Source organism: Dromaius novaehollandiae, chromosome 20, assembly GCF_036370855.1.
Source record: "Dromaius novaehollandiae isolate bDroNov1 chromosome 20, bDroNov1.hap1, whole genome shotgun sequence".
NCBI lineage: Eukaryota > Metazoa > Chordata > Aves > Casuariiformes > Dromaiidae > Dromaius > Dromaius novaehollandiae.
Window position 1 is genome coordinate 9,892,057 of NC_088117.1, and position 20,029 is coordinate 9,912,085.

A 20,029-nucleotide genomic window follows, 5' to 3' on the forward strand; every position below is an offset into this window, starting at 1 on the left:
GTCTGTTCTTCCCCCCCAGCCTCAGTTCAGTGTTTTTATTCATTTATTATTTTTCCCTACAGCCAGGGAACATGAAGCTTTTTTGAAGATTTTACCGTGACTGAGCTACGTCTCTACCTGGGAATAACGTGTCACAACCGGGAGCGGGGGGAAACCCTCGGAAAGGCCCCGCTCCGAAGCGCCCCCCGGCCGCACTGCTGTGAGGGGCCTCTCCGGTGGCGACGGTCCTCGCGCCGCCCGGGCGACCGGAGCCGCTTCCTCGGCTCGGCTTGGCCTATTTTTCAGGTTTCTTCCTGTTTGAACAGGAAAACCCCATCCGGGGGAGCAGCTGGCTCAGCCGAAAAGACGGCACTTCGGAAATCTTCAGGGTGTAAAAAAGCACGGGCTGGTTACGGGAGGGTAAACACAGCAATAAACGCATTAATCGGTAAACGCACCAATAAAGCGCTTCTGCAGCCGGCGTCGTGCTGCTGGCGGGGGCCGAGCCGCGAAATGGAGGCCGGCGGGGGCCGGGGGCGCCGCCGCTGAGGGCGGGAGGGCCGGTGGCTCCGCACCGCGGCGCGGCCCCGCGATCCCGCCCGCCGGGGGCTGGGCCCCGAGGGGCCGCCCTGCGTCCGCCGCCCTCCCCGCCTCGCCCGGCGGCGGCGCGGGGCGCGGGCCCGCCATGGAGAGATACGAGGTGCGGCGGGGCCCGGCCCGGCCCGGCCCGGGAGCAGCGTGTGGGCGGCACTGACGGGGAGGGGGGGGGCTGGGAAATGGCGGGGACCGAGGGGCCTGGGGAGGGGGTTGAGGTCCTGGGGGGGTCCATGGCCCTGGGAAGGGGGTGTATGAGGCCCTTGAGGGGGGGTACATGGCATTGGGGAGGGGTCCATGGCCATGAGGGGTTCCATGGCCCCGGGGAGGGGGTGCACGGCCTTGGGGAGAGGGTGTATGAGGCCCTTGGGGGGGTTCCTGGCCCTGAGGGGGTCCATGGTCCTGGGGAGGGGGTGTATGAGGCCCTTGGGGGGGGTCCCTGGCTCTGGGGAGGGGGTGTACGTGGCCCTGCGGAGATGAAGGTGTTTTCCTCAGCAGAAGGGAAGTGAGGGGAACCATGCAGGACTTCAGAGCGGAGGGGAAGGGGAGGTCTGCACGCCTCCCCCCTCCGATTTGGGGTGCGGAGGGGGGAGGGCGTGTTGTCCCCCAGTGGGAGCAGGAGGTGCTCTCTGTCCAGACAGGCTCGGTGGGAAGGGGTTTGAAGGGATTTTCTGCCTTGGTTGCCCCCCACCTTGAAGCTGGGTGATGCACGAGGGTCTTTCCCCTGCCCTGCAGGTACTGGAGCGGCTGCAGCCCGGGGCGCTGGGGACTATGCTGGTAGTTGGATTGAAAACAGAGGAGAGCGTGGGGGAGAAATATGTCATGAAGCAGGTGAGAAGTGGTTGCTAGGAAAACAAGAGCCTGCCAGCAGGTTCGTCATCTCCGTGGCCCCTTTTCATTGCAGCAGGGACAAACGTAAGGCAGCTCAGCCCCTGGGTCAGAGCAGATATACGAGTTACGCTGCGCTGCTGTCTTCAACAGCTGCAGCATTTGGATCATTTTACCAGAATATTGAAATTAGAACTGGGGAAAAGGGAGCAGCCTGCTCAGGACCATCCAGCATGTTTTAACCTTAGCTCACTGCTATTTGGACAGGGGAGGGGAGGGACTGGCCAGCTGTCCTGGACTCATTGAAACCTCAATTTCTGTTCATCTCCCGACAGACTGGTCCAGAGATTGGTTGCTATGGAGAGCTATCATTTAAAATTTATGCCAACTCATACACACTTTGCAGTTCCAATGATCTTGGCAAGATTGTTGAGAGATCTTTACTGGCTTAAAGCTTGGCTCTGTCTATGTTACAATCTCATCCTCATCTTCTGTTTGTTTGGTACAGGTTGAATGCGTTGAAGAAAAGCAAGCAAATAAGGCCTTGAAGGAGGTATCAGTGCAGCTTTCCTTTACTAGCTTCACTTGCAGAGACCAAAGTCTGTAATAGAACTTCGTTAATAGAAGAAAGCCTTTTATCTACAATGATTAACTATGTAAATAGTCGAGATCCATATCGAGTAAGACTATTTCTCAGGATATCTCTTTAGTGTCATCATATTTTCTGTGGCTCAAGCTTGCAGAGTAGTTACTGGAAATAATGGCTATGCTAAAAATATCATCTTGACTTTCATATCCTAAGACGTGTTTTCAGGTTTGGATGTTAGGAATTGGGGAAAGGGGAGTTGTTTACATATCATCTCCCTAAGGATCAGTTTGTATCTTGAATCTCACGAGGCTTTTACAGCATTACATTGAGTAGAATCTTCCTGAAATAATTCACTTAACTTGACGCTGGTACGTCGAGATACTGTTAGAGCTTATGCATAGAAAGGTTTGGATCAGACATGTGACATGAAAAAGGCAGGAAATGACTTAGAATATTATTTAAGGCTCTGTTCAGTGGGATGGAGCATGTAGCTATTAGTAAGTTCTATCGCTGCATTTTTTTTATTCTGTGCAGGCAGTGGGTTTGCTGAAACTTCATCATTCAAGCATCTGTGCTTACAAGGAATTGTTTGTGACGTGGGATAATAAGGTGAGAATGAAATAGAAATGGTTCAACTGGAGCACATGGTTAATGTTACAGGCTTATAAGCTTTTTTTGCAGGTTTAAACTTGGGGTTGTCAGTGCGAGATGCTAAAAAAGGTTATTTGATCTGTAACTAACCTGCTTTTAAACTCCTGATTAAACATACTGAAGAAGGTATATGGATCAGAATCTATCACATGGCAGTGTTGTGTGACTTACAAATTCTGATGTTTACTTTTTGCTTATTCTGTTCCATTTTCTATTGCATATATACTTTTAAGCTGTTTTTGTTCCATCTTCAGTATGCCTGCATAAAAACCCTTTTATAGGAGGTTATAGGAAGCCAAAAGCTCTGACCTATTTGTTTGCAGTCTTGATTCAGCACTCAGGCAAAATTCCTGTTGATTTTATATATGTAGATTTGACTTGAATTGTCCCATATGGTTTCAAATAAGAGATGCTTGGTAATGTTTTTGAAAAACAGATGCTATATATTTAATAAAGGAAAGTAAATATTGTCTTCTTTGTGAGAGATTAATTAGCTCAGAACACCTTGGTAGTGGTGAAAGTTCCACCCACCTGTTTGGCCAAGTGCTCGGTTTTATCTTTCTTACTGGATATGTTGTTACCTGCAAACAGTTAGACAATGTTGGTGTAATCTTTATTACAGATATCATCTCTGTTCCTTTGTCTGGTAATGCAGCACTCGGGCCAAGGAGATCTTTCATCTCTGATCAAGGAAAAAAGGCAGAAGTCAGAGAAAATAACAGACAAGGTAAAAAGTACAGAAGAGGCATCCGATTGAAACAAAGGAGTCTCACTGCTTTTAGATTTCTTCCTCTATATTCCCTCCTTCTCAAAGCCTTCCCCAAAATCTTCAAAACACAGTGTTTTGCTTAAGGCCTGTTTGGGAAACTATCTACAGCTTTGCCCCGAATCAGTATGAAATTGTCTTAACAATAATTAACTCTTTATATAGCTTGTGCTCAAGCAATTACATCTTTTCTTGTTTTACTTTTCATCTGTAAAATATATGGATAATAGCAATTGTCTAATACACAGAGTGATGAGCAGATTTATCATATGAGGAAAATAGTACTTGCTTCTTGGATGGACCCTACTTCAAGCAAAGGAATTCCCTCATGTGAAATGTTTCATTTCTCTGTTGTTACTCTGTTTACATTGCACTTTCATGTATATTTCTGTCAGTAGGTGATTCTGAAGTTCCTGGGACAGATGGTGGATGCTTTGTTTTATATACACAAACAAAATATTATTCACAGGTGAGTAGAAGTCTGTTCTCTTTGTCTGGGAGGAAGCATTGAATCTTACTGTTCAAAAAGGAGGATTAACAGATAGGAATTCTGGACTTTGTACATAGCTTAGTAGTCTGTGACTTTTGAAAGTCATTTAATTCTTGAGTTTCATCTAGAATCATCCATTTAAAAGATATTCTAGATGTTCTATATTTGCCGTTTGGAATGAGTTGAGAAGTTACCATTAATTTTAATATTAGAATACTGACCGTCTCTGCTAATGTTTATGTTTTGATGGCTGTGACGCGCAAGCTATATTTCGTGTATCTAAAATAACAGATAAAACCATTCTATTACATGTTCAGGTAAATCTATGTTGCAGTCAATTTTTAAAGCATTTTGCAGTAAAGGAAGGAAAAGATTGTATTTCAGTTGATTATCACTTGTATATTAAAAAAAAATCTCTTTTCGTCTGTAAAGATGCTGGGAGCCTGTAGTTATACATTATTACATTCTGATTTCACATGCTGACAGCAAATATTTGTGTTGCAGAAATCTCAAGCCATCGAACATTCTTGTAACTAATGAAGCATCCTTCATGCTTTGTGACTTCAGTACAGAAGCACTTATGACTGATGAAATGAAATGGAAAATAAGAGTGGAAGAAAGTAGGTATTTAGTTTAAATTCTTTATTTTTAAATTGTTCGGTTATGGCGGATATTTTTAATCCTCAGAGAGAAATGAAAGAAACATAATAACCATTTTTCCCCATTCTCTGCGTTATGCTATTTTTTTCTTCTAATGAATAAAGAGGATATTATAAAAGAAACTAAGGATGAAGTAGATGTATTTCTTGTATCATAGCCTATTACATAAACATTCACATTTAAGTCATTAACCTGAATCTAACCAGCACTATTGCTTTATGATGTTTTCTGATACCCTCTGAATTCGTTTCACAAGTATCTGCTCAGTTCCTGCAGCATTAATTGTGTTCACAATTGAAAAAAAAAAGATTAGTGACTGTGAGTCACAAAACTTCTCTGAAACAAATTTTGTTGGAAGCCTATTTAGTTTGATACCTACACAGTTACATCTCAGAAAATTATTCATTAATTATAGTGTGCTTCTTACAGTCTTCTGTGGCGTACCAGCAGTAAAAAAGACGATTCTGTGCTGTATATCTCCGAATTATTCTGAGACATAAAACTAGTGCCTACAGATTATGGCTGTGCAAGCAAAACTGTGTATAGCACAATGTCAGAAACATTACCATATGATTCTTATTTCAACAGATAGCAAGTCTTGGATGGCTCCAGAAACACTCAGTTTTTCTTTTAGTGAGAAATCTGACATCTGGTCTCTAGGTTGTATTCTACTTGACATGATGACCTGCTTTCTTCTGAATGTACGTAATAATGTTTTGTTATAGATTTCATATGTCATGAGCCCACTAAGATATCTGTAAATGAGTGTGTGAAAGGTCTTCTGATACTATCCTCTTTACAGACACAAGAGATAACTTCATTACTGCAGGATATTAGACAGGATACCAGCCGTCTTGAGGGAGTTCTGACATTAATGCAAAATGGAGATAACAGCTCTCCGCCTTTATTCACAATTTTATTTATGATGCTACATATTCAGCCCAGCATGAGACCCACAGCAAAGTGAGTTCGGGATGCTTTCCCTTTATTATTATTACTTTTTCACTAAACCCACCTCCCTTAACAAAAAGGGGGAATGTTAGCTGCTATTTGAAGGCGATTGACTCAAGGCTGCTGATCTTATTTCCCTGACAAATTGACTTATTAAAAAGAGTCAAAGACTTGGTTTCTCTCTTTTAGAAATGAGCATTATGATAACTCTAGTTGTCGTTTTTGAAGAGCTACATTATAAAATTATGTTATAGGCATTTTTTTGCAGCCTGAGAATGCATAAATTTCAGTATAACATAATATTTCAGTATTATAGCCATTTTACAGGCAGTTAATTGAAGCCAAAGCATGGCTTGCTCAAAGTAAGCTCCTTCATTAGCAGTTTTAAGGTAAAATGTGTAAGTTCTGTCAAAAGTAATCCAGTCTTCAAAGAAGTATTATTTAGGGGCTTAAATCAAAGTGAAACAAAGCCTGTAGGAAATTTTTGTAACTTGCCGATTCTAACTTATTGGTACTACTTTTTGTCTCTCATAACTCTAGGGATCTGACTGATGTTCCATTTATTAGGGAATGCCTGACTGTTGCTGGTTCCTCTTTAATAAAACCAAAAAACTCTTTGCCTCTCAATGTAATAGACGTGCTCCTTGAGGGAGGAATTGGCAGTGTTCTAGGTAATAAGAAAATAAGATGAATTTAATAATGTGGTGACTTCCATAGGAAATAAACCCATGTGTGTTCTAGTCAGCATGTATTCTACTGGAAAATGAACTATTAGATATTCATTTTACTTGAAATAGAATATTATCTGGAGTAAGAATTGCTATACTACCTTTTCTATAACCTCATAAGATTACCAGCCATACCTAATGTGCTAGTTGAATGGGGTTAGAGATCATTCTTCAGGAAATCTGGGAACCTCACTTAGTTTGCATTCTAATGCATCAGTCAATTTTTTCCAGCAAAGGATCTGCTCCATTGTTTTCCTTCTAAGTAAGGATGAAGTTATCTTAATCTGAAAAAGCTATTCAAATAGTGCATTTGAAGCCCCTAACCCTGTTCTGATTTAGTATTCCAGCAGATCCTCAAGTATGCAAATCGTAGAGATGAATCATAACACTTTGTAATTTGTAAATGGTTGATACTGTAGGGAAAAATCATTTCTCTTTTCAACGATCACAAATTGCATTATTTTCATTTATATGAATTCACATGTCTTACACAAAATAGATAGAAAATTTGAGTGCTTTGTATAAGTATTCGTATCAAATGATTAGAAGAATTGTCTTGTTTTATGTAGAGTTCATGCAGGCTTACTGGGATAGAGAAGAAGCACAGATTAAAGCCGTAGAGCACCTTGCAAGCTTTTTAGGAGATAAAAATGGTGAGCACTATTTTATTCATTTATTTAGTCTGCTCTTTCCTTACATTTTGAGATAATGGTAAGGGGAAAAATGTTCTCTTGACTACCATTGAGAATGAAATTGCTGTCTTCCTGTTTTTCATTTCTGCACGGCATGTGCTGAAATAGGCTGCCATTTGATATGATTGTGTTGGTACTCGTCTTGTAAATGCTTTTCTTGAACAGCAGAGACGTTTCCTGGATAAGACCAATAGGCACTGCAAGAACTCAGTTAGCAACTGAGGTGAATTGGCAAACCAACATTTGTTGAGCAGGTGGAAGGTAATTCATATCAGTGTTGGGCAAAATGTCGATAATGCCTGGGACTATAAAAGCAATAGAGCAAAAGAGAGCTAAGAGCTACAGGTGCCTAGTTTCTGTGTGTCTAGTAAAGCTGTGTGAAGGAAGACTGTATGTTCTCTCCCAGCATTGGCACCTTTTTCAGATTAATCTTTCAGATCAAGATTAATATTTTCAAAGCACCATGTTAACTGAGTTATAAAATACACAGTTGTGTAATAGTGGTAACATTTTAATACTGGCATTGGCTTATGATATTAAAACACATGGGTGTTTTATATCTGTAATCAATAAAGAGAAAGAGCATTTTTTTTCCTTAGTTACTAATATCTTCAACACTCATTCAAACCCACTGGCAGCAATACAAGGCTGTGCACATATCTGATTTTTACTTTCTTGGCACTTCTGCACCACGGCTTACCATGATTGATATTCATGTCTTTGAACATGATCAGAATGGATCCCTAGAAATCATCCAGTTTTCCCTGAACTTTTTTATCATGTATTTGTGGATAAATTGATAGCTGTATTAGCTATTCCGAAAGCGCGAAGTCTTCCTAGGACCAGGAGACCGAGTGAAATATTTTCTCTGCAGATTCTGAAAAGCTAAACTTCAGGCTCACGTGCCAGTGTTCTACCTCGCTACTCATTACATGGCTGATTAACAGCACCAGTATGACTTACTGGGAGCATGCTGACTACAGTTAGCTTGCACAGACTTGCTGTTGTATTTAGTGAGAGATATTGCCTACAGAGATGACAGAATTCACTCTGTATTGTTCCATCTTTACTTGCATTTTGTGTTGTTTGATTCAAGACTGTTCTGCTGTACCATGTTGGTCACAGGGACTCCTTTTTGTTTGAAGGTGGAACTCAGTGTTTCCACCGGTAGACACCCACTGAGCAATCTAAGCGATTAACAGTGTAACAGAATGTTGACTCACGTTTCTTTTCCCTGTAGCCTTACCCTCTCTGCTAACACTCACGGAACTGATCACTTCTGCCATGAAGACTCATATAGGTTCTCTCAAGTTACAGATAGATGGCTGCAGATTACTGCTTGAAATTCTTAGTCAAGGTACAGTTATGAGACTTCCAACTAATTCTGAGTAATACAGCCTACCTCTTATAATGTTAGATATAGTAACTAAGATTTGAAATGGGTTCAGCAATGACTACTGTTCAAATTGATTAAGATTTTAGGGGATAAATTTAAAGTAATAGAGGATTTGGCCAGCTTTAAAAAGAGTCTGGATTCTCATGGGCTTTCTTCAGGACTGATATTCCTGAATTCTGTGTTAAAATGTTAATTTTAAACCTAGGCTACTTCTCCTAGACTACCAAGTTTGTTTTTATGTCTGTCACGCAGAGTGTTACTAGAGTGTATAAATTAGAGACTTTCATATTCTGGAGTTTGAATTTCAAAACATGGAAGTATAGAATACATTTTGCTCTCTCTTATTGTCCCTTCTCTCTTTTTTTTGGCAATTTACCCCTATAACACATGATAATGGTAGAGGATTGAAACTAATAAGAATTTTATTTCAGAAAAAGCATGTTTAAGATAACAACTCTCGGTTTTGTTACGTGAAGAAATGTAGTTAATGTTTTGCTTATGATGAGAGCAGGAAGCTCAGACTTCATTCAAAGCCACTGAAATCTCTTCATTCTGTTCAAATGTTTACTTCTGACAGCTCTAGAACAGGATCTGGATGTGGAAACACGTTTGGGTGACAATGTGATTAGCTCTCTGTTAGAGACAGTGAGAGAACATTCTGAAAATGAAGAGTTCCTTTCACTGGTCTGCACACTACTGATGATGATTTCAGCCTGTGGTGGGTCACCTTGTTCATTTTTGGGGAATTTCTTATTTTTCCACTTTTATAATCTAATCAAAGTTATAATGGCGAATTCATGACACCACTGAGATTTGTGAATGCCTGCAGGTATTAGGTCAATAGCAGTAAGATTTCTTATTTGTAACAATCCTGGAAGTATGAGACATATTGCTGAAGCTTCAGGCACTTACAAATTTGTATGTATTAGAGTGGTGCTGTGTTTGATCTTGTTTTGGAAACAAGTATAAACTGTATGAATAGTAGTGTTTGGAAAATGAGGGCACAGAACCTGGATTCTATTTCTGGCTGTGCCGTGGAGAATTGAAACCACTCTACCTAATTTCTCTATGTTGCTTTTTCTCCTCAGATTGTAGTTGCTAAATATTTATAGTATTTTTTTATTTGTTTGGATTGTCAATTCAGCATTCAGCAGAAGACTTTTTCTAAATGGTTACAGAAGGATTTAGCAATGAAAGAGGATGATCTAAAAAAAAAGTGTACAAAAATGAAGTGTCTAGATTTATCCAAATAAAGTTACTAAGACCAAGCTATTTTTATACATTTTTTCCTAACTCTGCAGTTAATGAGGTAGTTTGAATTGCTAACTTGCAAACATATGAATAATAATGATTTATACCTTCTTAATTCCTTTTTGTTCTGTAAATTTCAGACCTCTAAGAAACAGGGATGGCCAAACAGTCAGTGTTTGCAAGGGTCAGTTGTGCTCAACACTATGCTTACGTGTATCTTGTTAAGCATCCAGTCTGTTTTCTTGCTTTGTTTTCTCCTGTCCCTGGTATCATGTTACCACATTAGGTTAGCACGGTTTAAATATGGTTAGCAGTGGTGTCCATTGCGAGGACAGTGATGGGGGGAAAAAAATATCAGATTTGACAGGATTTCTGTTTTCTATGCTTTTTAGAAGTTGCTGCAGAGAATCTAAGAAAAGCTGGAGCAATTCCAGACCTTCTGATGATTATAAGAAATTTTCGTCATAATGAACAGATTTGCCTCTCGTGCTGTGGAGTTCTCTGGAGCTTGGTTGTGAGTGGTAAGCAGAACACAGCAAGTATTGTGCCTAGATTCATGTGACTGAATGCAGTAGGTATTGTGCCCAGTTGGGTTCAGACACTGGTGTTGCTGGGACTGGATTTTTGTTCTTATTTCTCCCATTCTGGAGAGATGTCTCTGCAGCACTATTAGAACAAAATTAAGTGATCCAGAGCTAAATGAAAGAAGACTAAAGAGTAATGCAAACTTTTCAGCACCCCTTCTTGTGATAAGGGGTCAAAGTCAAATCTTTATTGTTTAAGCTAAGGTATGGCTTATGAACAAACTGTCAAAAATGAAAGGAAACATACAACTGCTGCTTTGTCAGTCATGCAGTTTTGCTCTGTTATCAGCAGAGAGAATGCAGTTAAAACAGCATATTAGATTGGATATCAGAATAGTATTTGAAATAAATGGCATCTTATTTCTTTGCATCATGCTTCTCTTGGCAGCACTGGCCTAACTCTTGAGCTAGAGATCTCACAGGGACATGCTTTTTCAATAGAAATGTGATTGGTAAGGTGACAAGTATACTCTTTCCATCACCTTAGAACTAAACCAGTGTCATCCTACAATGTTGGAGAACTGTGGGTAACTGCTTGAGGAGACCTTGTTTTGTGAGACCACAGAGAGTTATTTTAAGGTGAATTGTTTCTGTGACATGTTCTTGTAGAGTTGTATGGTGTCCTAATTGCCAAGGAAGGCAGAAAACAGAATGTGCCCAATTGCACTTGGTCTGTTTTATTCCCTCTGCACAATGAACTCCTCATTTGATTTTTGTGTCCAGCTATATCCATCCATGTTCTGTCCAAAATGTGATTATTTTTTGAGGTTTCATGATGTGGACCCTATGTATAATTTAAATGGTAGAGAAAACTAGTTAATGGAGAAGTTCAGCTTTCTGCAATAAGCATTACTGTTTTGTAGTTCTGTAGTACTTGCTTTCTTTTAGAATGTCTTAGATTCCTTTCCTCAGCTGTTGTCCATACTAAGATGATGTTGCATTACTCCAGTGCCTTCATCAGGTTTTACTGATGTAACTTGACATATAATGTGCTTATGATAGTATTACTTGATTAAATAACTCTACTTGATACATTTCCTTTTTATTAAGGTAATTTAGAGAACAACGTAGACCAAGCATTGCTGAAAAGTGCTGTCTGTGCTATCTCTGCTGTCCTTGAAGAGCACCTCCAGAATGGAACGGTAGCTGAGACAGCTTGCTCAGCTCTATGGGCATTGTCACTCCAAGGTGTGTTTTCCTAGGCTTCTTGTCCGTTGTGCATGGAAAAGGCTAGTACACCAAACATGTCTGCTGATGGTGACTCCTGAAATACAGGCTGCTCGGCCTTAGCAGGCTCTGTAGATGGCAGCAGAGTTAGGAACTTTCCTCCTCTCTTAACCAGCCCTGTCAGCATTTGCACACTAACACTCTCAGATGAAGCTATTTTTTTGATGAGCCGTAGCAATTATAACTAGATACTGCTGTGGATACTGTAATGATGGGCACCTACAACAACCTGCCTAGCACACAACGCTATCCCTTGCTTATCTCCCAAGCCCAAGAAGCCATCTGTGCTTCTCTTTTCTGCGTTACTCCTTTGAACATAGCATTAGTGTTGTGCAGCATGGACTGCAAGGTTTTTTTAAATCTTTGTTGACTTTGTACTTTGGGAACAACATTTCAGTTTAAAAAATAAACCCCTTATCTCCTTCATTATCATGTGCACTAATAAATGCCTTCTCGTAGTGCTATTCTATCTGTTTCTTATGCATGCAAGAATATTGCCGTACCTACTGCTGCATCAAAACCCTTTGCTTATGCCGTCGTCCCAGTAGGAAGGGCTGAGTAAATTAGCCTAAGCAGCGTGCTTTCTTGTCTCAGTTCTAGTATCCTCTAGCAGAATGTGTTGAGTATTCAGGACTCTTCATTCCTTTTGGCTTGGAGAATGAAATGAAATCTTGACATAAAAGATACCTCAGAAATTTCTCTTAGACCTCTGCATCAGCTCATGATAAGACTTTACTGGGCCTATGTTACTGTAATACAGGTTTTCACATGCTTTCTTTGTAATTTGTGTTGCATAATTAAAAAGTCCTTTCAGAAACAGGAGGCAGAAGTTGAAAATGCTGATGAGTATTTTAAAGGCTTTATTTTTTTAAAAAAGGTTGCTTAACTGAAAATGAATATGAATCCACAACAGCGCTTCTGCTAGGCGCTCTCAGGATGAACCTGGAAAGACCGGTGCTGGTGAAGAATGCCTGCCAAGCATTAGCAAGTCTTCTAAGGCTATCTGGTAACATTCAGCAATCCATTTTTATTAATTGCAAATCACCTCAGAAGTGGACATTTCTGAATAGTTCAAGAGTTTCTAGTGGGAATGGGATTGGTATCTCCTTTCCTGAGTTAGTCTTGTCTTATGGGCCTGGAAGAAGCAGTAGTGAAATTGAAGTGTGAACTATTTTTTTCTTTGCATGGACAGAACATGCATGTCCAAGAACTAACAGATCAGCACAATCTTAGTAACTGTGAGAGCTTTTTTCACTTATTTTATGGTGAAGTTGTTTCAACTATGTAAAAGGGTAGAGCTCCAGAGGACAATAAATATCAAAATAGCACTTCTGCCATGCATGACAGCATCAGCTGTCTATACAGTCTTCTACTTGCTGCCAAATAGGTTTCAGGAAAGCTTTTAGGAAGGTGGGCACTGTTTCCTGGAAAAATATTACAGGTATGCTAGCTAGGGCAGGGAACTGGAAAGCAGATAATACAGTTTGCAGCTACCAATTATCCCAGCAGTTTTTGTTTCCCTTTGTTTTAGAAATATCAGCGTTCAGATTTGTAACGGATTCAAAAGGCAGCGGAATAAAACTGATCAAAGATGCCTACCACTTTCACTGTGATGATCCAGAAGTGGTGGAGAATATCTGTACACTGATTAATGAAATGGCTCAGTATGGTAAGACGGTGGTGCTGTTTGTGTAGTCTCTTCCTCTCCTCTGCTCCCAAAAGGTAGTAAGGAAAATTATAACAGCAGCTGCCCAGGAAAATGGTAGTTGCACTCAGCTGAGGCTTAATATATACCTGAGAAAGGAGGATGAATTGAACTGTAAGTTCATCCCATTTTATTGTTCTTGAATAACTAACTATAAGCATCTCTGCAATGCAGCAGTTATAACTTCATCTTATGTTGCCTTCTGTTCTTATGGACCCATCCCCTCTCTGCTCTCCTCTAGCCCCTGTTGACACCTATGGAAGAAAAAAATTATTCCAGACATCAGCAGTATACCAGCTAACATAAATTATCCTGTTTATTTACATTACAGATGACATTGTGCTGGATATGGTCTCCCAGAAGATGAAAAAACTGCTGTCTGAAATAAAAAGCCGGTTTCCGTCTAGCATGGTATGTGGAAGTCACTGTCACAGTAAAGGGTGTGGGTTTAATATATTATTTCTGGTTATGGATATCATCTCTAAATAGCAGAAAATATGTACTGTAGAAATTTAGAGGAGAATTATGAGTGCACTGGGTGAAGAGTGTTTTCATAAGAATATTTCTAATCGTATTGAAAAAAGTAGTTGGAAGGTTTTTCTTCTATACGCTCTGTGCTGTAGGGTTTTTGATGATCTAGACTCTTACAACATTGGTTTACATTATTTTACTACATTCTTCATACTAAAACAGGCTAAAGTTTGTAGGAATAAGGTGTAAATATACAATAAGGCAAAAAGAAATTTTATGTAACTAACATCCTTAAGAAACCCACTAGTGGCAGTTTGCCTGAAGAGTTAACTTATGTTAAATTCCAACAAGTAGTCATACTGCAAAATTGCTTGCTGTTTCTGGTGCTTCAACAGTTAAGTTATTCAAGCCATTTAACGTGTTACACTGTTATTTCCTTTTCAATGGCTTGCTGTCAAATAACCAGTAATTACTAGTGTTTTTTTTAGTAAGCCTATAAAACTGGTTAATCTTAGAACCTTATTCCTCTTCGTTATGGATTTGGTTTGCTTACAAAATCTGTCTCAAAGACAGTTATAAATCTATATGAGCTTGTTTTCCAATTTCTCCTGCAGCTATTGCCTGGACCACTGTAATGAACGCTGCAGCTGTAAGGCATCACAAAAGAAAGCTCCCTCTTCCATTATATATGTCATTTGTTGGCCCCCATGTTCTCTTGTTGACCAGCAAGACAGACAGACAAGGCCAGATCTCTCTCATTCTGTCTATACAATGTGCAACACGGAACTGCTAAATCTCTGAAACCCATTCCTCGTTACCTTCCAGTATCTGTTTAGGTTATTTAAATCACAGCATTATTATCCAACCTGGTAATTAGAATTGCTTTGGAATTTGCAGATCAGATACCCCATCTGTTTAAAACATCACTAGTTTTAAAGATCTATGTTAAACACAGGTTTTTTTATTAATAAAGGAATATAAAAATATGTGAAGCAACAAGGTAATGTTGTATTTCTCAATTCTCACATTTTTCTCCAGGAGATAATGATCCTTGTGGATGCAACACTTTTGAAACTGCAGAAGTGACATAAAAGCTGTTTGTATAAGAACAAGACCTGTAGGCTTCTGGTTCAGGTATAAAAGCTTGGATCCTTCTGAAATATTTTAAAAGAATTTTGTCATCAGAAAATGAGACAGATTGATATTGTGCCATTAGTAATACATAAACACTTATATATTCTGTTGATTTAGTTACTATAACTGTGAGACCAACCGCAGTAACCAAGAACTTGCCTTTGTAGGATTTTAAAATATTTGAAATAAAGATTGTAGTCTTAGGAGTTTCAGCAAAGCAATAACAGTTTCTTCCTTCATGTATCATAATTTAAAAACACTTTTTCTTTTTACTCATTCAGTGTATATTTCCTTTGCAGAAGTTGATCTGATGAAGTACTTCACAAATTCAGGCATTCATTACAAGTATTGTTCAAACAGTAGTAGGCATTAGGCATATATGTACACTCGAGAACTGGGGTTACTTCTGCAGTATTCTTGTACAAAAGTGTTCACATACCACATCAAGAAGTGTTGTTTGTTCGGCTTTTTTATGAAGCAGCTGTTGTCAGTTCTGAGTTCTCTCTAAATTTATGTTGGAATTTGACATGAACACAGCAGATGCTGCACAAAAAAACCACAGTGTAGAATTATTCAAACTTTAGAGTTTATTTTTTCTTCACTTTAGATTTAGATTTGTCCTTAATAGCAGCTTCCCATTGCTTTTTTTCTAAGGTGTACAGTCTCATAGCTGCTTGCGCATCCTGAATCTAAAAGAGAACAGAACAAACAGGAGGCTTAACAAAACACAATTGACATGGTTTAAGAACATTATTGTTAATAGGCAGCTACATCTTCCATCCATTTTAATACTGCCTTCCAATTAATATTTCATAATCTCTTTCTAGATTTAGGAGTTCTAGAGTGGCAAGTGGGAGGGGAAGAATATGTATTCAGAATGCAGGGCCCACCACAAGGCTATGCACATCACTAACTGATCTTGACTAGGAGAGCCATTATGAAAAAATCAATCTTGATACAGTATCTTGGCAATACCTTCACAATCTGCCCTGCTTTTTCAGATCATTCCTCTACTACATCCTCTTATTCACTGAATTATTTTCCTGGGGACCTTAAAGTAACAAGAATTTATAGTTAAACAAAATATGGTTTATTTGTTCAAAAGAAGTTTATGAAAATGAGGGAGTAGTCCAAATGGCATGAGGCACATAACAGTAAGCAAGTTTATATGGCAGTCTTATTCCATGCTGGTATCCAAGGACAGCTTGCTAACCTTCACTGAGAGATGAGAATGAAGCCATAGGATTCTGGACTGAACCCAGATTCTAGAAGTAACGTGTAGTATCTTGCTGATTTACCCAGATATGTTCTGATGGGATACGTACCGAACAGTGCTCCGATGTCTGCACTTGAACATTTAGCAGTCTCTCACAGAGCAGTTTCAATGATGGCCGTGCATTCTAGAAAAAGAAAAGATTGAATCACGCTGTCTCACATTGTTTGGCTTATATATAATATTATTGATTAATATATTCAAACTGAAGTATAGCACATCTCAGCTTCTATTGGTGAACTGGCAAGAAGTATTAACGAATTAGGAGATTTTTGCACATTTTTGCACACACTGTTGAGGATTTTGTATGCATTAATCACAACCCTAAAATTTGTGTTTAGGGTGCTTGATGTTGTGAATAACAAAAACTGGGTATATCATTACAAAATTTAAAATGACAGCCTGTAACCTGAACCTTTACTGCTGCAGTTTAAGCAGAAACTTCAAACCATCTGTATTTTTTTATATCCCTATGCAAATGATACTATTAACAGTTTCACATAAGCTTTACTGTAAGTAGAACTGTACCATCTTATTTTGCTACTCAGAAAAGCATTGTGAAGACCATCTAAGTGCTAGAGAGGAGGAGAGTCATTGAATTCTGTGCACAAATATTACTGGTAGTATTTTTAATGAACCAGGTAACTTAGTGCCATATTTCAAATACTATGTAAGCATTCAACTGGTTTAATATTTTCAAGCAACAAGAAGCAGGCATCCCTGTTTCATGTAGGAAAGAAGGAAAAGGGACTTGCTCAGAGTTATGCAGGTAGAGCCAATGTATGAGGAGTGAGCTTGAAGCTGGGAGTCAGCAGCTCAAGAGTCAGTTAATCAAGGTGTTCCTTCCTGACAATTTCTTACCTTGACTCTCTGTCTGAAAGGCTTGTATTTTTGTGTGTCACGAATTTTCTTCTTGGGATGATCAAGAAACAGGACCTGAAAAAAAAATATTTCCAGTCTAAAGAGTGCCGTTGCAGGAAAATTTATACAGCTGAATGTACAACTTTGAGCTCTCTCTTTCCATCCATTATAAAAGACTGTTCAAAACCATGAATAGACAAGCCTAAGATCATCTAGACTGGCAGGATTCAAGAGCCACAGTACTATTTAGTATGAGAAACATCATTCAGTCTGGAGGCACCACCTGTAGAGACTGCTGGCAGTGCTGGCATACCATAATATAACTAGATACTTGCCTCCATTAAAGATGGCCAGACTTTTGCGCTTTGGGGGTGAGCGAAGCATACAAACAGTTTTTGTATCATGCTGTTTACTTCCTGGCTTTTTAGTAGGCATATTAGTGCTACTGGGAACAAAGTTCTGAAGCAGAAGAACTTCAGTGTGTAAGTGAATAGGGCTATATTTGGTGCAGCTTGAAATGACAAGAAACTGAGATAACAGCAATAAAGCTGTAGTTTCTCAGAGATGAGGTGTATTCATCTGACTGATCCAGGGAGATATATTAGAAACGTAATCAATCACTAAAGTTTTGGCTTCAAAATAACAAATATGCAGCCACATACCTTTAAGTCATTGTGTAAAGCATGCCCGACTAAAATCCGTCCATTTAAGATGTCAGCGACCTCCTTCTGAACAATTTTAAAATGCTCTCCTAAAAATACCACACAATGAAACACTTTCTATTAGACATGTAAGACAACTTAGCAAGCTGCAATTAAAACACTGCATCTTTTTTGTGAAGGCAGCTGTATCCTTGGAACCCTAGTTATATGAATGTGTACAGTACAATTATGAATGGATATAGTACAATAAATACTCTGCTTGTTCCAAGAGCATAGAGAATTCCATAAGGAGCACAGCACTTAAAGGAAATGAACTTCTATATTATTCCCATGCCATGATTAAAGAGTGAATTTTTCATGGGGCATTAGTGACCACTCTGTAAAAAGCACATCTTCCCAAGTTTCTTCCCCAGTATCCACTTTGTACTTTCATGTATTCAGGCTATATCAAACTTTTATTTTTCATTTTCCAGAATAAAACTAAAACTTTTCCATGCTCAGCCAAGGAGACTTCTGCGATAGCCTGTTAAATTTGTCCTCCCTAAAGAACATTTTGGAAAAAACTCCTACCTGTCTTTATATTCTCAGGGCGTATGCCACTGACAGCTGTTCTGTAATCAGTCACCTCTTCTGTAGGCTTGACATACTTGTCATAAATACACTTTCCAAATTGGTTCACAATGGACACACGAGCCACGATACTGTCTTCACCCTTGGGTCCCACTCCCACCATTTCACAGTCCATGGCTACAGCTCTTGTCAGCCTGAAAGAAAAAGGATAATTTTGTGACACTTTTGCTACAGAGACACATTTGCAGGAAGTTCAACAGGGTTCACACATCCATGTGAACGAGGCAGACTGAGCAGTTCGTTTGTCAACCGACACAGAAAGATGTCAGCTCATGCTGTGTGTTTGCAAGTCACAGTTACCAGAAAATAATCTTGATGCCGTGCTTCCCACTGGAACGCCACTCACCCTTCGGAAGCCTTTTCTTTAACCAGCGCCTTTTCCACAGACTCTTTGGATTGGCCTGTTTCAAGTCCCAGATTTCTTCTGGCAATTTTTGCTGCTTCGGGTCCTATTGCTGCTTCAATATCTTTTGGATCAACATCGTCAAACCAGATGTCAGCCCTGATAAGTACAGATTTAATTACATTTATTAGTGTTAAAATGACCTTGCATCTTTATAGTGTAGAAAAAACTTGTTTTTTATTTTTATCAAGAAATTAGCTCTGTGGAAACTAGTTCAGTACTGACACCTGTGCAGGTTTTTTTGCTGTATCTGAGTAATTAGGGTAGTATACATCTTATTTCTTCCAAAATTTAATCTGGAAGAGTGCACCTATTTCAAATGTACTGCTCTGTGCTCCTTAGGGACACCTTCTGAAAACCAGTATCCACACATGTGTACGAAGCTTTAAGTACTCACTCTTTTGGCTGCTGCTCCACATGTTCTTCAGCTTTCCTCCTTTTATGTTTTATATCACCCTGTTCCTTTTCAATATTGCCATTTTTCTTTTTCTCTTTGCAGCCTTTTCCGTCCTTTTTGGCGCCATTTGAATTCTTGTCCATTGCAGTCTTCTTGGGTTTGGTATTTGCCAAAGGAGGACTGTCTTTAACCAAACCATTGTTTGTCTTATTTGCAGACGTGGATTTCACCGTGTTCCCATTCCCGTTGACAGCGGGACCTTCCTGGGCTTTTCCTTCTTTGAGCATGTGCTTCTTTCCAGTGTGTTTCTGACACGCAGCGACGGGCTCATCAGAGCTATTTGCCTTTTGTTTCAGTAGCTAAAATGACCAGAAACAGCACTGCACAACTTACTGGTGTAGGTGATGATCTCCCTCTTATCCTGGCACCACCCTCCTCCCTGTTCCGCTTCGGTGCCAAGTGGACATGATCCTCCACCTGGCTGACCTGCAGCAGGGGATGGCCCGGATCCCTGCACTCGCTCTCTCCCTCACACAGTTTTCTTAAATTACTACACAAAGCGGGACTGCACTGATAAGGAAGAGAGCATCTCCCATCCCAGAGGGGCTCCAGCTTAGCGTTTAAGGCGCCCTCCTGAAAGGGCGCCGGATTTGAGAGGAACCCCGAATCCAGACCTCTGCGCGCAGGGGCCAACCGTGCCAGCAAGCAGCCAGGGCACCTGCAGCGCCCCAATTTTAGGACGGAAAGGGGCAATTTGCGGTGCTGCGCGAGGCGCCCCGGGGTCCCCCCGGTAACCCCCGGGCCCCCCTCACCTCCCGCAGCGCCTTCCAGTTAGACGAGAACTCCTGGGGGCTGCGCGGGGGAGCCGCCGCCGCCCTGGGGCCTTTCCCGGCCGCCGCCGCCGCCGCCGCCCTGCCACGGCCGCGCCGGGGTTTCCTGTTCCTGCCCTTCCTGCGGGCCGCGGGCCCGGCTGGGGGCTGCGGGCCCGGCGCTGCGGCGCCCGCCTTCGCCATGCGGCCCCGCGGCCTCCGCGCAGCGCAGCGCCGGCGCGGCCCGGCGGGGAACGCCCGCCCCGCGCTCGGGTTCCGGCGCCGCGGGAGGGCGCCC

At 40.6% G+C, this 20,029-nt stretch overlaps 2 protein-coding genes across 4 annotated transcripts; one reads left to right on the forward strand and one right to left on the reverse strand.

Moving 5' to 3' along the window:
- The first annotated feature begins 559 nt into the window (after positions 1 to 559).
- Positions 560 to 14,913, forward strand: STKLD1 (serine/threonine kinase like domain containing 1). Of its 3 annotated transcripts, none has more exons than XM_026094442.2 (19): positions 560 to 679; positions 1,309 to 1,404; positions 1,910 to 1,954; positions 2,525 to 2,599; positions 3,264 to 3,368; positions 3,806 to 3,876; positions 4,402 to 4,517; positions 5,146 to 5,258; positions 5,360 to 5,520; positions 6,049 to 6,179; positions 6,806 to 6,889; positions 8,169 to 8,285; positions 8,902 to 9,042; positions 9,968 to 10,096; positions 11,210 to 11,347; positions 12,264 to 12,392; positions 12,918 to 13,055; positions 13,423 to 13,502; positions 14,177 to 14,913. In XM_026094442.2, the coding sequence occupies exons 1-19, from the start codon at positions 665 to 667 to the stop codon at positions 14,195 to 14,197; spliced, it is 1,905 nt and encodes a 634-aa protein (XP_025950227.1). In that variant the 5' UTR covers positions 560 to 664; the 3' UTR covers positions 14,198 to 14,913. The 3 variants fall into 3 exon arrangements, with proteins under 3 accessions (XP_025950227.1, XP_025950226.1, XP_025950228.1); XM_026094441.2 differs by having other exon boundaries at positions 14,601 to 14,913; XM_026094443.2 differs by lacking the exons at positions 560 to 679; positions 1,309 to 1,404; positions 1,910 to 1,954; positions 2,525 to 2,599 and having other exon boundaries at positions 3,803 to 3,876; positions 14,601 to 14,913.
- Positions 14,504 to 20,028, reverse strand: REXO4 (REX4 homolog, 3'-5' exonuclease). Its single transcript, XM_026094404.2, has 8 exons — positions 19,735 to 20,028; positions 18,923 to 19,281; positions 18,469 to 18,624; positions 18,063 to 18,256; positions 17,493 to 17,581; positions 16,831 to 16,905; positions 16,022 to 16,096; positions 14,504 to 15,385 (listed from the first exon to the last, which is right to left on the reverse strand). The coding sequence occupies exons 1-8, from the start codon at positions 19,933 to 19,935 to the stop codon at positions 15,284 to 15,286; spliced, it is 1,251 nt and encodes a 416-aa protein (XP_025950189.2). The 5' UTR covers positions 19,936 to 20,028; the 3' UTR covers positions 14,504 to 15,283.
- Between the last annotated feature and the right edge of the window lies 1 nt (position 20,029).

What these genes read in the sequence shown, in the direction of transcription:
- STKLD1 (XM_026094441.2), top strand. An exon ending in CTGGAGCTTGGTTGTGAGTG is followed by an intron (nt 10,097 to 11,209) that starts GTAAGCAGAACA and finishes CTTTTTATTAAG; the next exon opens with GTAATTTAGAGAACAACGTA. An exon ending in AAGTCTTCTAAGGCTATCTG is followed by an intron (nt 12,393 to 12,917) that starts GTAACATTCAGC and finishes CCTTTGTTTTAG; the next exon opens with AAATATCAGCGTTCAGATTT.
- REXO4 (XM_026094404.2), bottom strand. Translation starts at nt 19,935, where the DNA reads ATGGCGAAGGCGGGCGCCGCAGCGCCGGGCCCGCAGCCCCCAGCCGGG. An exon ending in CCCTGAGAATATAAAGACAG is followed by an intron (nt 17,582 to 18,062) that starts GTAGGAGTTTTT and finishes TGGTATTTTTAG; the next exon opens with GAGAGCATTTTAAAATTGTT. An exon ending in CTTTCAGACAGAGAGTCAAG is followed by an intron (nt 16,097 to 16,830) that starts GTAAGAAATTGT and finishes TTCTTTTTCTAG; the next exon opens with AATGCACGGCCATCATTGAA.